The sequence below is a fragment of the Podarcis filfolensis genome (genome assembly GCF_964270895.1).
Source record: "Podarcis filfolensis genome assembly, chromosome: 1".
In the NCBI taxonomy this organism is placed as follows: Eukaryota; Metazoa; Chordata; class Lepidosauria; order Squamata; family Lacertidae; genus Podarcis; species Podarcis filfolensis.
The window spans coordinates 132,391,101-132,406,395 of NC_139604.1; the positions used below are offsets into that span (position 1 = coordinate 132,391,101).

The 15,295-nt window shown below is 45.7% G+C and overlaps 1 protein-coding gene across 5 annotated transcripts in view; it reads right to left on the minus strand.

Annotated features, from left to right (window-relative positions):
* Positions 1–3,979: 3,979 nt before the first annotated feature.
* DDHD1 (DDHD domain containing 1) overlaps positions 3,980–15,295 on the minus strand; it is a 38,963-nt gene continuing 27,647 nt past the window's right edge. For 2 of the 5 annotated variants that reach the window (XM_083611831.1, XM_083611830.1), the window contains 6 exons: positions 14,363–14,625; positions 13,257–13,332; positions 9,681–9,830; positions 7,709–7,961; positions 5,650–5,844; positions 3,980–5,004 (listed from right to left, as the gene is read on the minus strand). In XM_083611831.1, coding sequence (XP_083467957.1) covers positions 4,808–5,004; positions 5,650–5,844; positions 7,709–7,961; positions 9,681–9,830; positions 13,257–13,332; positions 14,363–14,625 — 1,134 coding nt within the window. In that variant the 3' untranslated portion in view covers positions 3,980–4,807. Of the gene's footprint in view, positions 5,005–5,649; positions 5,845–7,708; positions 7,962–9,616; positions 9,831–13,256; positions 13,333–14,362; positions 14,626–15,295 lie in introns of those variants that run through there. The other 3 variants (XR_014547673.1, XM_083611832.1, XM_083611833.1) reach the window with 3 other exon arrangements.

Here is a 15,295-nt window from a genome sequence, read left to right on the forward strand (position 1 = left end):
AATATAAAACTTATTTTATTCTATTGCTTCCACCACCATCTCTGCCTTAATGTAGGCTTCCCCAACCTGGTGCCTTCCAACTATTGGGACATTAGATCCCATCAGCTCCTGCCAACATGACCATGGGCAATGGAGGGCACCACGATGCCAACGTGCCTGGAGATCCTCTCCTCTAACCCCAGTTATCTAGGCCTGGCTGCAATTCACCAGCAGCGAGGGAAAGCTAGTCTTTGGTTTCTATGCTATGCATTTTTTGATATATATATTTAAGCCAACACCCCTGAATTCAGTGGTTTTTATTTTTGAGGCTGTGTTAGGATTCTGGTGCAACTCTTGCATGGGTCCTGGGGCTGGACCATGTGATAAGAGAGGTTATGGGACCTTCCTGGAATCCTTCACCTGATCAAACTGGACCCACAGGCCACAGTGCAATGGGAGATCAAGGATTATAGATGAGTGGCTACCCAGGAAAATGATTTACAGAAGGTGCAGTTTTGAAAGGCTAATAATTTGTAAGGGAAAGAAGTGAGGGGAGAGTTCATTGCTGAAGAAAACACTTTTGAAAACAAGGGAGAACCATTAAAATAGATGTTCTGGGTAGAAAACATATTTTGAGGATGAATCAACAAGAAGAGGTTGGGGAGGGCGGGAAGGAAGAGAAAAATGTACCCCTTTGGTTAATGAAGAAACCAGAAGGTAACGGACAATGCAATGTTCCTCCAGCCAAAACCAGGGCTGCAGCGAGGACTCATTCTGACTCATGCACACTGTTTAAGACCAGAGATAAAACAGGCAGCTTTCCTGGCCATATAAATACAAAAGTGGATCAGAGAAGAGCATTTGACCAGGCCCGGTTATTTTGCAGAGGATGATGTTCTGCTTAGCAGATGGATTGAGAGACATGGTTATATACTGCCAGACCTCCAGAGCGGCATTCCAGTATAAAAAAATGGTTTGGTGCTTCCCACTATTGCTTGTTGTCTATTTTTGCAAGCTACTTATGAGACTTTCAGCATTAGGTCGCATATAAAGCAGGCATAGGCAAACTCGGCCCTCCAGATGTTTTGAGACAACAATTCCCATCATCCCTGACCACTGGTCCTGTTAGCTAGGGATGATGGGAGTTGTAGTCCCAAAACATCTGGAGGGCCGAGTTTGCCTATGCCTGATATAAAGTGTTGGATTTTCTTGGCAATCGGCCATTTACACGTATGTTTAGAATCATATAATTGTAGTGTTGGAAGGGATCCCCAGGGTCATGTAGTTCATCCCTCTGCAATGCAGGAATCTTTTTTGCCCAACGTGGGGCTCAAACCCACGAACCTGAGTCTTATACTCTACTAAAGCACTGCCATAGCGCTTTAATTTAGCTCCGCAACACTTAAATCTTGCACCAGGCCCTGGGCACAACTCAAGATTATGCCCAGGGTCACTGTTCTCAGTGTATGGCTGGCCAATGAACATAAAACTTGGCACTGCTGCCTGCTTGGAGCTACAGTGCAGCAGTGGTTGTGAAGCTAGAAATACACAGGTGGTACACAGCTTGAAGTGTATAAAGTTGCACAGACCTCAACTTTAAGTGGGGGGGAAGTATGGAGAAGCTGGGTTTTCCTCTTGAAAGTTCCTGGTTCTGCTCAGCACACTGCCCAGGCACCACATGCAGATAATGGCACCTTCTTAAATACAGCCAATAATATATCCTTATGTATATTATCATTTTCAAGGGAGCAGTAGTACTGCTGAGGATGCACATCACAATCTTTGTTAGTCATAAGAATGGCAACGGGGATTGCCACATCCAGATTGATTTCTAGAAAAGGAGATGCTGGAGTCTGCCAGGAACTACTAACTTTGGGCATTCAGAAGGCCTTCCTTCCAAATCTGTGAATTCCACTAGTCATTGGTAAGCTAAATGCACTCTTTAGTTGCCAAAGGCCACTTTCATTTAATGTTACTTTATAAGAGCAATTGCCTGACATTTAAAGCTGGTAATAAGGTAAAGGGACCCCTGACCATTAGGTCCAGTCGTGACCGACTCTGGAGTTGCAGCTCTCATCTCGCTTTATTGGCCGAGGGAGCCGGCGTACAGCTTCCGGGTCATGTGGCCAGCATGACTGAGCCGCTTCTGGCGAACCAGAGCAGCGCACAGAAATGCCGTTTACCTTCCCACCAGAGTGGTACCTATTTATCTACTTGCACTTTGACATGCTTTCAAACTGCTAGGTTGGCAGGATAAAGCTGGTAATAGGGGATGCCATTTTAAGCACCCTCTTCTATCTCACCAGTGAACCCAGGGTTGTGGACATGATCAGGCAGCATGTGAGTTTTTCCAGTACTATGCCATGTTTTCTTTTTTACTGTCTGTTCCTTCAGAGAAATAAGCATTCCAAATCACTCTGACATTAAGCTTTGCCTTCACAAATTTGAGATAATCACAGATCTTGAAAGGATTTCAGCGGAGTCTGTTTTTAAGCCCGTTTCATGACTGTTAAGATGGTAGAAGCTCGCTTGCATTCCAAAGTGACAGAAAATGACGCAACCTTTGACATTCCAACACACAACAGTCAACTACTGAAGATACCCACCCTGTTCCAAAAACCCTCAAGCATGCTGCCATATCTACCAAACTACCAAATTTGCAACGTAACACTCAGACTGCCAGTTTGTGTAGCATTTCCATGCGGTTATTATACTTCTGAAATCTGGAGATTGTAAGAAGATTGTTCTGCCCTTTTCGGTTAGAACTTTCAGCTTTGATTTAAATATGCTTGTGGACTGGTTTTAAATTGCTTTATTGCTGTTTGCAATTCCTATGTGCTAGTGTGGTTTTCTGTGCTTTAATCTGTTTTATCGGCAGTTTTTTATTTACGTCGATTGTGTCGAATACAAAGTAGAAAGGTGTCATCAAGACTAGCAGGCCTCTGAAGAGTGTATGTTGGAGTGAGTGGATCAGGACAGTGACCCAGGAGAGGGGACCAGCAATTTATGGGGTTTGGCGCCAGGGCAGGGGGAGGAGGGAGAGTCAGGGCAGTCAAAGACGGAGGAAGGTGGGCAGGATGTGGCGTTAAGGTGAGAGATGGGTCAGTAGACTCCCCACCTCCCCCTGCCCTGCTGTCTGCTTACTTCCATGCAGCTGAAGTCTCAGGTTGTGGGCGCGAAACCTGTCGGGGGAGGTTACTTAAGCTGGCAGAGGGGTGGGGCATCACTGCTGCAGTAACTGCCCCACAGGGCGCACATCTGTGGGGGACTGTTGTTCAGTGGCTAGAGGTGTGCGCACCCAGAGCCCCACGGGAGTTGTTGCGACTGCTTCTTGTATCAATAAAAGCTATCAGGCGCCTGTCTCCTTTAGCTGGGGTGAGCCAGGACAAAAGGAGACTCAGATCCACATATAAGGCAAATAAGCAGCCATCTTTGTGCGTTTCGAAAATGCTACGTGAAATACTGAGAAGGGGGATGTCTTGGGAACAGGGAGCCTGTCTGGAAGCTGATTTTTGCTGTTCTTTCCACAAAAGCGGCCCCTTTGAAAGCAGATGGGTCTCACTGGCACTGCAAACAGTTGTTAAGAAAAACAGCTGACAAAACTACGGATGCCTCTTTTTGGATCCTGGCTAGCATCACTTTCCCAAGTCTCTTAAAAATGGTTCAATCCGCCCTTCCCTAACCTGGTGTTCTTCAGCCGTGCTGGTTAGGGCTGATGGGATGTGTGATCCAAAATACCTGGAAGGCACAAGCTTAGGGAATGCTGGTCCAAATGTCCAGGGCCATATGCTCAGGTTACTACACTCTTTGATGACTGAGGAAGTTGGAAGTTCAAGACTCAGCTTCCACCACTCGCTTGCATTGAAATTCCTAAATAACATTTTAGAATTTGAGAAGAAAATGAAGTCCTGCACGTTCTCCAAAGTGCACGCTATGCAGGGAGGAGCCTGGTCTCCACAGAGACTGTACTTACCCACAGAGAAGAACTGCTTAGCAAATGTTGTTTGTGTGATCCACAAATGTTTATTTTTAATGAAAAAATACTGAAAAGTGTGCCACAGTGTCCATAGCTCCTTTTGAATAGTACAAAGATATGTCATTTGAGGAATAAAGTCTTAACACTGTAGAAAATAAATGTGGTTCTTTAAATTATGCCCCCCCCAACAAAAAACAAAAAACGGGGAAAAAACAGTAGAAAAGTAACGCTTTTTACACACTGGAGTGAAACAAAACGGTTAGTCAGAGGTAATAATAAATTATAATTACAGTATTTCAAAATATTTGCCTCATGCCTGTTTTAGTTTCTGGATGAGTTGTGTTAGCACACCCCTTTGTGTCTCCCATCCCAAAGGAATTTCAATGGAACCTGGAGCAACAGACTTCAGATTAGAACTATGATACCCACTTTGCTTCTTATTTACCAATACAAAGGACACAGAGCATGGCTGTTTTAGGTTTGCAGGCATTTTTTTCTGAAATGAAAATGAATTCTGGAACCAGAGTAATCTTTGCACTTAAAAAAAAAAACGAATTCTGTTAAACAGCAGTTATGCTAACCTGGGGAGATGGATGCTGACGGTGCCGCTACAGGCTGTAAGAGGGGGAACTGAGAGCAGCCTTCTGGGAAAGCCTCAATTAGCACGGAAGTGGAAATGTGCCGCAAAGGAGAAATCATATTGGAAGGAAGGAATCCAGACATGCATTTAAACCTGAAACCTCCATGCCTTAGAAACAGAAGTTGAACTTAGGCTGCTTTGTGCCACTTGTCAAGTTTCATCCTCTCCCTACTTCCCTCCCTACCCCCACCCACCCACCCCCGAGGCTACAATCAAACAGGCTCTAAGTGTGACTTGATGCCATCCTCCTCATCTTCCTCCTCTTGGTCCTGCTTGTACATGAAGGTGAGAAGAAAGAGAGCAATGTCCATGGATGACCAGTAAGCCGTGTGTGATGTGACAGCAGACCAGTACCTGCTCTCCACCAGGCCTTCCCTGAGCTCAAAGTCGATTCTGTGCTCCAGGTCCACTAGGAAGGAAGCAAGAACAAAACCACAAAGGATTATTGCCAGAACAACACAGCGCTCCCAGTTCTGTTCTTTGCTTGTGCTTATTGGGGTGGGGGCTCTGGCAACAATTTACTAAGCTATTCCACCAGCTCCTGATTTGATATGGATCCCAAAATATGGGGGTGGGGTGGGGGCTGCGACAGTAGCACCATTGGAACTAAGCAGCCCATCGGCCAGATCCTACTAAGCGTGACGCAGGGAACAGCCAAGGGTAACGGTGATGTTTCAAAGTTGTACCCTTCTGTGTAAACAATGGTACCCTTCAGGCCATGGGTCTTTGGAGAAAGAGGGGAAATCAGAAAAAAGCAAGGACTACACAAACTGTTCGTCCCAAGAACAGGAAAAACAGGTGAGCCTGGGGAGGCAGGAATTTCTACCATGCTTGATTTAGGGAGCCTAGGCGTGAGGCAGTTTTAGGAACCCCAGATTTGTAGGAACGGAATACACCATCTTTAAGACTGCTACAGATGCACCAGGACTCCATTGCAAGAGCCCACGTGGCCCATTTGTTTTCAATGTACACCCTGAGTGACTCTAGTGGAAAAAGTTTCCCTTTTGAAGAAAAAGGGGAAGCCAAGGCTAGGATTTCTGCTGCTTTTGCTCACTTGTCGGATCTAAAAAGCCAGAGCTGCTGTGTGGGAAGGTCTGAGTTGCGATGGACGCCTGGCTCAAGGATGGCTTCTTCTCCTCCAGTTCTGGCCCTTCTTTTCCTGCCTCAAGTGCCTGGGAAGCGGGAGCAGTGGCACGTCCAAATCTCGAGAAGAGCATCCCTCCGAGGCCTTTCCCGATGCTAGCAGCTCCTGTATTCAGCACAACACAAAGGGAGTTTCAACTTGGCAGTCACACAGCACTCCGGGACAAAAAACGTGTCATGATAAACACCCCACCTCTGCCCCAAACCAGAAGACACGTCTTCCCCACACGATCATGTTGGCCTTTCATCTGACTCTGCTGCCACCTTGTGGATAGAGTCCAAGCTACAATACTGCAGATGCTAATCTTGAAAAGACACCCGGTACCGCTATTCAAAGGGTTCACTAATTACAACTTTAGGTGAACACCTTAAAAATGTAGAGTGTTAAAATCCAGGGCAATCTTTTTTTTTTAAAGTCTAAAATGTTAACTGGTTTTATATCTACTGCTTTTTGTATTTTTACTATTGCTACGATAGCTGCTTTTGTTTCTGATCTGTTTTATATTTGTTTTACGGTTCTCTTTTGTAAGCAATCTTGGAAATCTAGATTAATAAAATGATGCTTTTATTTTTTTTTAAAAAAAATGTAGCGTGTGATGGCAGTAAAAATGTTAACATTTAGATACACTCTATAATATGATCAAGGAGGAGCTGCTGTTTTCTTGTTGCCGGGAGTCCAGACATTGTGGGGATACCACATTCTGCACTGTGCTCAACCCACTTCCTCCTGACATAGGGAAAATACCACCTCCCTCCAATTAGCGCCTTCACTGCAATCATGAGCACCATGTGGAATCTCATGGCACAAAAGCTAGGCACCACTTTGAGACTTTTGCAATTAAGCAGTATATAAACTGTCAAAAAAGGGACGCGGGTGGCGCTGTGGGTTAAACCACAGAGCCTAGGGCTTGCCGATCAGAAGGTCGGCAGTTTGAATCCCCGCGATGGGGTGAGCTTCCGTTGCTCGGTCCCTGCTCCTGCCAACCTAGCAGTTTGAAAGCACACCAGTGCAAGTAGATAAATAGGTACCGCTCCGGCAGGAAGGTCAACAGGGTTTCCGTGTGCTGCTCTGGTTCACCAGAAGCGGCTTAGTCATGATGGCCACATGACCCGGAAGCTGTACGCTGGCTCCCTCGGCCAATAAAGCAAGATGAGCGCCGCAACCCCAGTCGGCCACGAATGGACCAAATGGTCAGGGGTCCCTTTACCTTTAAGCTGTCAAAATACTAATGGTGAAAAGTGACACCGTCCCCCAACGCTATTTTGCAAACTTCAGAAGATTATTACTGAGGGCAAGGATGGGGACTCTGTGGCTTTCCAGTGGTCGCTTGACTACATCTCCCATGATCACTGGCCGTGGTGGCTGAGGCTTATGGGAGCTGGAGTCCAAGCAACACCAGGAGGGGCCACATGTCCTCCGGCCCTGATTTTAGGGTGAAAATAACCCAGGTTTGGTGGTGGTGGTGGGAATACCTGTCCAGCCATCAAAATCTGCCGGGTGACCTTGGGCAAATCTCTCCAAGATAGATATTAGCTACCCCCATCTTTGGTGCCCAGGGCATCTTGGGGGCTGTGCCCCCCATCAGGTCACTGTGTGAGCTTCATAAAGGGACCCCTGACCATTAGGTCCAGTCGTGGCCGACTCTGGGGTTGCGGCGCTCATCAACTTTACTGGCCGAGGGAGCCGGTGTACAGCTTCCGGGTCATGTGGCCAGCATGACTAAGCCGCTTCTGGCGAACCAGAGCAGTGCACGGAAACGGCGTTTACCTGCCCGCCGGAGTGGTACCTATTTATCTACTTGCACTTTGACATGCTTTTGAACTGCTAGGTTGGCAGGAGTAGGGACCGAGGAACAGGAGCTCAACCCGTCGCGGAGATTCGAACTGCCGACCTGAGATAATTTTATTCCTTGGAGGGTACGATATGCACACAGGGGCACAAGGTTTTCCAAGGCTTCAAGAATAGTTACCCATTATACTTGCTTTGCCTATATTGGTTATGGACTCCCCATAGTGCCGTCGAGCCAGGACAGGTGACGTTGTTGGGCTGGGCAATGTTGGGAGAGAGTCGCTCTCAGAGACTGAGGTAGATTCTTTTGCCGGGTTGAGGAAACTTGGCTTCATGTGCTCGTAAGGTAGAGGGTTCGTGGTGTTGTACCAGTGGATCTGGACTGGAGAAATGTTGCTATAGTGCTTCAGAATTAAAGGTTCTAGTCTATAGGCCTGTAAAGAAGAAGACACGGGAGGGCTTGAGTGGAAGGCAACAGTGCACTTCTCTTACTCCTTCCATTTGCAATCTGAATACTTAGAAAGGACAACCACTGCTGTCTCAGGGCCCTTTACTTGTGACATGGACCTATTCTAAACAATGAATGCTTTATGGGAGAGACTTGTTACTATTATTTTTCTTTGAATTAAAACTGGGCATTCTAAACTCCCCCATCTAACGAGTGACTGAGTAACAAGCAGCATAGAATCATTCCAGGCCAAGGAACATTGGAGATCACATGCTCCTTGCTCCCAGAAGTCTTGCTAAAGTCACTTTAGTCACTTGCTAAAGTCTTCATCTTTAATGAAGCATTAAAGATGAAGAAATTGACTGAAGGGAAGGTTTCTGGACAGATGCATATTTTTTTTTTTCAAATTTCAAGAACAGCTACCCTGCATCTGTGAAACCCCAAATAGCTGCTGCTTCAGGGTTTGATAATGGTATGTGCAGCTGGTTCACACTGCTAAGGGGTTCTATCTGTACAAGGATTTCAACTTGCCTGATGGAATGATCTTCCCTCTCCTTTCCCCCCACATGTTCTGGGGTTCTCCCAATCCCCATAGAGCAGATGGGGGGGGCACAAAGCAGGGGGAGGGAAGCCCTGCTGCAGAAACAGAAGTCCTTGCTGACAGGGTTCATTACGTGAACTACTCCCAATGTCTCTGAACTGTGTTTAAAAGAAAATTTCACGGATATTGAACATTTCACCACAACTTCCCTCTGATTTCAACACAACTGAGAAAAAATAAATAAAGTAAGACGCTAGAAGGACACTAAACATAGCGTCTCAGGCTGCTCTAGAAGTGCCCTTGCTTCATTCTGTTAAAATTGTACATGCCCTTTTGCAGTGTGCATCGTGCGTGTGTGTGTTTGTGTAGCCGGTTCTGTAAGTTTCCAGCAGAAGCTGCCCATGTTGACCTTGGCTCCTTTCGGAAGCAAGGCAGGATATAAACCAAATGATAAATAATATACCAATTGCTGGGTGCACTGGGATATTGCCAAACAATGCACGTGCTCCAAATCACAAGAAAAGTTCTGCAGTTTAATTAAAAAAATAAAAATAAAGAAACAGACCCCCCCCCCAAAAAGGCATGATGCTCACACAGCCCTTTTAAAAATAAAGAAGGCATAGATTGCTGATCCAGCAACCGATTTGCTGTCAATTGCAGGAAGTGGATAAGGATTGGGCTTTGAACTCTCCTTGTATTGCATCTTGTCTTCACCCTAATGGAAGATGGCTTGCTCTGCCAGGCTGTGCTACATGCCAAACCTACTTGCGTCAACGGGGACATTTTGGGTGAGCCAATGCCTTTGACAGGTCTTCAGTAGATGTTATTTAGAAATACTCTTGAGCAGGGCCGGCCCAAGACATTTTGCTGCTTGAGGCGGAAAACCCAAATGATGTGTGCTCCTCAATTCCATTGACAAAAATCTGGGGCACACACAACCCACTGTCAAGTCCTCCTGTGCAATCCCCATTGAAATGAAGGGTAGCTCTACAGCAACAAAAATCCCTTCTTTTTCAAACCCATCCCTTCCGGGATTGTGCTCTGTGGCTCCCACCTGACTTTTCCACTCCAAAATCCACAACCTGAGGGGGCCACCTCACCTTGCCTCATGGTAGGGCCGCCTCTGCTCTTGAGGTGAAAGCTTGTTACTGCACTAACACTCACCACTGGATCTGTTGGATGAAAAATGTTTAGCAACCGGTTACAAATAGTTCTGGGCAGAATGTGATCTTGACTTCCACTGTTTCCTGGTCGGATGCCACGCAAGGCCAAAAACACTGCTAATGGAGATCCCATACAGAAGAAATTCTCAACCTAAGGAGACATTTATTTGATATTAACAGGCAGAGAAAAAGGCAGCTTTCTAGCATATACTGGGTTGGGTTGGGTTGTTTTTCTGTTTTGCAAGGGTTGGGGGTGTAGAGCTATCTCATCGCTTCATAGTACGTTACAAATTGGGGGAAATCAGAGTGTGTAATATTTACTAGTCTTTTTACATCTTTTGATAGCTATAGGAAGGCCACATGGGCTACTTGCAAAAATACCTCAAAACCGCCTGTCTAAGCAAATTCCAATGAAAGAGGTATCCCATGGGAGGTGCAGGGGAGGCTGGGAGACAAAGATGACCCTTTAGAGCACAGATGGGGAAGTCTTTTCTATAACAGGATGCTTCCCCCAAACCTAACTGCTACACCGAGGAAGAGGCTGCAGGCAGAAGGTTTTGGTGCATTTCCATAGCAGAAATGCAGTTGGTGACAAATGGATGGGAAATCGGAAGAAGCTTTAACTACTACTCACCGTATTTTTGCTCCATAGGACGCACCTTGTTTTAGAGGGGGAGAACAAGAAAAAAAATTCTCCCCCTCTCTGCTCAGCGCCCCCTCAGCGAAGCGGCAGGAGAAATGGAGCCCCTTCCATTTCTCCTCCCGCTTGGCTGAGGGGGCGCTGCGCAGCTCTCCCTCTCTGCTGAAGCCAGGAGAGTCTTGCTCTCCAGGCTTCAGCGAAAGCAACGCAAAGCCTCCAGAGCACGGAGGGAGCGCTCCCTCTGCGCTTCAGAGGCTTCGCGTTGCTATTGCTGAAGCCAAGGAGCCTGCATTCGCTCCATAGGACGCACACACATTTCCCCTTAATTTCTGGAGGGGAAAAAGTGTGTCCTATAGAGCGAAAAATACGGTAACTATCTTTAAAAATAATGCTCTGCATGATTAAGTTTCTTTTTTAAAAAAAATCACACAAGAGCATCAAGCAAGCAGAAAAGATAGTTCCATAAAAATATCCAACATGTGTACATGCTGCGTATCAACTTACTACATACCTTATACGAAATCAGGCCGTGCTTAACTATGTTTAACTCAACGCATGAGCCTTTCCCAACCCTCGTATCGGAGACCCACCTTGCTCCGGATGTCAGGGGTTGAATCTGAACGCTCTTACGCGCCACTGTGTCACAGACCCTCCAGACATCTTAACAGCAGAGGCCCCCAAACTCCTCAATAGTCAAACCCTTCATATTTGACAACCTTGGTCCCAAGCAAACTTATGCATTACACGTTATTCCTTGACCTTACAGAAAAATCGAACTAGACTCACTAAAATACTCCGCTCAATATAATAGATGTGGCTTGTGTTCAACACAATCTAATGAAGCTGAGCTTGTATATGCATTAACTGATCAATTTTTGCAGATACAGTCTTCCCGTTATCTTTGTGCTGTTGCTGTTGGTTTTGATGCTGATTTCACTGGATTTGTAGTTATTTTAGATAAATAAAAATGTATGAGCATTATAGGCTGGGCTGCATTTCAAGGGAGAGCAACATTAAGAAACTGAATGAGAACCAATTCTTGCTGGAGTGTTGGTATCCTCCTTCTGGACTGCCTTCCCAGAATAATAATAATAATAATAATAATAATAATAATAATAATAATAAATTTTTATTTATATCCCGCCCTCCCCAGCCAAAGTCGGGCTCAGGGCGGCTAACAACAATAAAACAGTACAAAAGTACAACACAAACAACACTCTAAAATCATTAATTATAAAATTAATTAAATTCAAGCCACTGGCCACCATTGGGCCAGAGCTCCGCGAAGATTGCCGAGGGAGTGAGTCAGGCTGTGCCCTGGCCAAACGCCTGGCGGAACAGCTCTGTCTTGCAGGCCCTGTGGAAAGATGTCAAGTCCCGCAGGGCCCTAGTCTCTTGTGACAAGAGTGTTCCACCAGGTCGGAGCCACAGGCAAAAAAGCCCTGGCTCTAGTTGAGGCCAGCCTAACTTCTCTGTGGCCTGGGACCTTCAAGATGTTTTTATTTGAAGACCGTAAGTTTCTCTGTGGGGCATACCGGAGAGGCGGTCCCGTAGGTACGAGGGTCCTAGGCCGTATAGGGCTTTAAAGGTTAAAACCAGCACCTTAAACCTGATCCTGTACTCCACTGGGAGCCAGTGCAGCTGGTATAGCACCGGGTGAATGTGATCCCACTGTGAGGACCCCGTAAAGAGTCTCGCCGCGGCATTCTTCACCCGCTGGAGTTTCTGGGTCAGTCTCAAGGGCAGCCCCACGTAGAGCGAGTTACAATAATCCAGTCTGGAGGTGACCGTCGCGTGGATCACAGTGGCTAGGTCAGGGTGGGAGAATGGGCTTGGAAGTCACAGTGGGGTGTAGAATCCAGTCCTTTCTGGTGAGATGCAATCAGCTGGTGGCGCTGGAGGGCTTTTGCTCTACCTTCCTGACTACTGCAAAGTCCTGTACTCTCCCTCATGCTTTCTAACATCTACATTAAGCCACTAGGGGAAAGTGTCATTATATTGCTGATAACACACAGTTCTGCATCTTTGTTTCCACCTCTTAATCCCACGGAGGTTGTGGAACGCCTGAACAGAAGCCTCAAGGAGTGATGAGAGCCAGCAAACTGAAACGTAATCCAGAGAAGATGGAAGTACTGTGGTAAAGAAGCAGACTGCTCTGGGTGGAGATGTTCCAAGTGGTTCTGGGTAGTGTTGCACTTTCTCTAAAAGGCCAAGTTTGTAGTTTGAGGGTCCTGTTGGACTTGGCAATATCTGTGGAAGTGACAGTGCCTACGAGTGGGTCTTATCAGTCTTAAGTTTGGAAGCTTCAACTCGTGCAAAATGGAGCAGACCGGATGCTGGTGGGAATGAAGCACAGACCACATTGCATCCATTCTACACCAGCTATACTGGCTGCCTATTCACTTAAAGATCCAATTCACAGAGCTGGTATTGACCTTTGAAGCTCTAAAAAAAATGGGACCAGTTACTGCAAGGACTACTTATACTTCTTATGAAGCTGCCTGAGCATTTAGATCAACTATGGAGGCCCTGGCAGTATGCCCACAAGTAGGCATTAGGATAGTGGACCACACAAGAGAAAGGGCTTTTTTGCTGGTGAGGTCATGGAGTCTATGGAACTCCCTCCCTCAAGAGATATGACCTGCTCACTTTATTCCAGTTTGCCTTTAGTGCTGGTTAACCTTTTTTTGCTTCATGTGCTTTCAGTGCCTGAGTTAGGGTTTTTTACTGGCTGCTTTGAAATGCTTTTACTGCTGTACTATTTTAACTGCAGTTCTGAAGTTTCTAAAAAAAATATTTATCACTACATATTTATATTTTGAGTGACAGCTCAGAAATCTATTAAATAAACAGCAATAAATAAAGGTGGAACCTGAAAAACATTTCTTGCTAATTGTGAGCCATTAGCAGAACAGCACATTTCTTACTTATTTGTACCTTGAATTTTAAGGCAGGTGTCTTAGATATGGTGGATTTTTTCAGTCCATGCAACCTCTCTTCTATCTCCCTCAATCTAGGAAAAAATACAGACATTTTGAGTTCTTTTGATTAGAAACAGTTAATTGGCCCTAGACCTGCGGGAATAGGGCGGTATATAAAGTCTAATAATAATAATAATAATAATAATAATAAGCTCCATTAAGTACCATGTAAATTAGTGTAATTCACCAAAACAAATATTCTGGAGACAAATTTTGTAAGACTAAAAATGCGAGTTTTAATGTCATACTACCAAAAATGTTCCGTCCATGCAAGCACATCGGCTTGACAGTCCCTTCCCAAACTCCCTAGGACCATTTCAGGGTGTGTGTGTGTGGGGGGGGAGATGGGGGGCGGGGGAAGCAAGCCTCATTTCTCAGGACTTCTGTGGACAGAGCTCCTAAGGTGAATCCTGCCCTAAGACATAATTGCACTCTCTCAGCATAGGGGAAAGGAAGAGTTTAAGCCAGGGGTAGGCAACCTAAGCCCGGGGCCCAGATCCGGCCCAATCGCCTTCTCAATCCGTCCCGCGGACGGTCCGGGAATCAGCGTGTTTTTACAGTAGAATGTGTCCTTTTATTTCAAATGCATCTCTGGGTTATTTGTGGGGCACAGGAATTCGTTCACCCCCCCCCAAAATAGTCCGACCCACCACATGGTCTGAGGGACAGTGGACCGGCCCACAGCTGAAAAAGGTTGCTGACCCCTGGTTTAAGCCCTACCACCTGACTATCCCAGTGGCAGCCTTGCTGCTTAAAAACCTCCAGCACCACGTTTGGCCCTTTCTTTGGCTCAAGACCCCTTTCAAGTACCACATGCATGACTGGCTGGTCACAGTGCCCTTTGTGTGTGCAGGTATTTCTCAAGGAGACCCAAGGGCTGAAAAATAAGGGTGGGAATGTCTTACAGAGCCAGTCAACGTCTAGTTGCATTGTGGTGGCACAGCTGAAGGAGGAGCTGGGTGGTGGCGCAAAGCAATTCACTTGTTAAAAGTGACCCTGGGCTCACTCAGTCAGTTTCAATACACCAAGACCTGCTCAATACTAGAAAGGAAACTCTTTTACCGCCGCTTGGTCAAGTAAAACTCTTCTAGCAGATGCTGCTCCTCGTAGCTCATCCAGGTGTCCTCGAGGTCATCATACTCCTTTTCAAGCAACTGTTCGTAGAGTATAACCGGATTCCATCCTGTCATGATGTCGTATGTGATTACGCATCCTAAGGAATGTGACACAATTGATACTTTGCCGCCCTTTTCTATGAACTCTGGATTCCGCGTACAGAAAAGCGTGTACAAACGATTCAGCTCCTGTTGAAGGCCTTTTACCAGCTGTTATAAAGAGTTAGGGAATGGGGAGAGAAGGCACATTTCTTATATTCCGCATGTTGCTATGTATTTAGCATCTGGATTTCTGCTTACTCTTACTTGCATTTCTTTAGGCAATGGCTTTGTCAGTTTGCATGAAATGACTCACTGACAGCAGCCAGCTGGGACCTCAAGACCAGAAATAGCCTTTTCGGATATTGCTGTTTGGGTGAAGGGTGGATAACAGTTCAGCACTTAAAAATCAAACCAAGAAAACTGATCAAACGCTTGCAAGGTCTGCTTTAAGTGCAAACTCCTTAACAGCATTAAGCACACAGCTAGGATGCTCTTATTTATTATTTCTGTTCTTCAATAACACACAAATTCAATAAAATAGGATTAAGAACACTCCCAAAATTATTATTATTATTTTAAAAAATTATACCACCCTATACCCACAGGTCTCAGGGCGGTTCACAGGATAAAATTACAATATAAAAACACTAAAGACATAATCAAAATAAAAACAAAAACAACCTGATAACCCCAACACATTTTAAAAGGGCACTGCATGACAATCATTCCAGAGCCTGGTTAAATGCCATGTGCTTCATCATATCTGCTAAGAGAGGTCCCACATGCTGAGGCCATCGGGCCACTTCACTGGCTCAGCGGAGAGACCAATAACACCTAG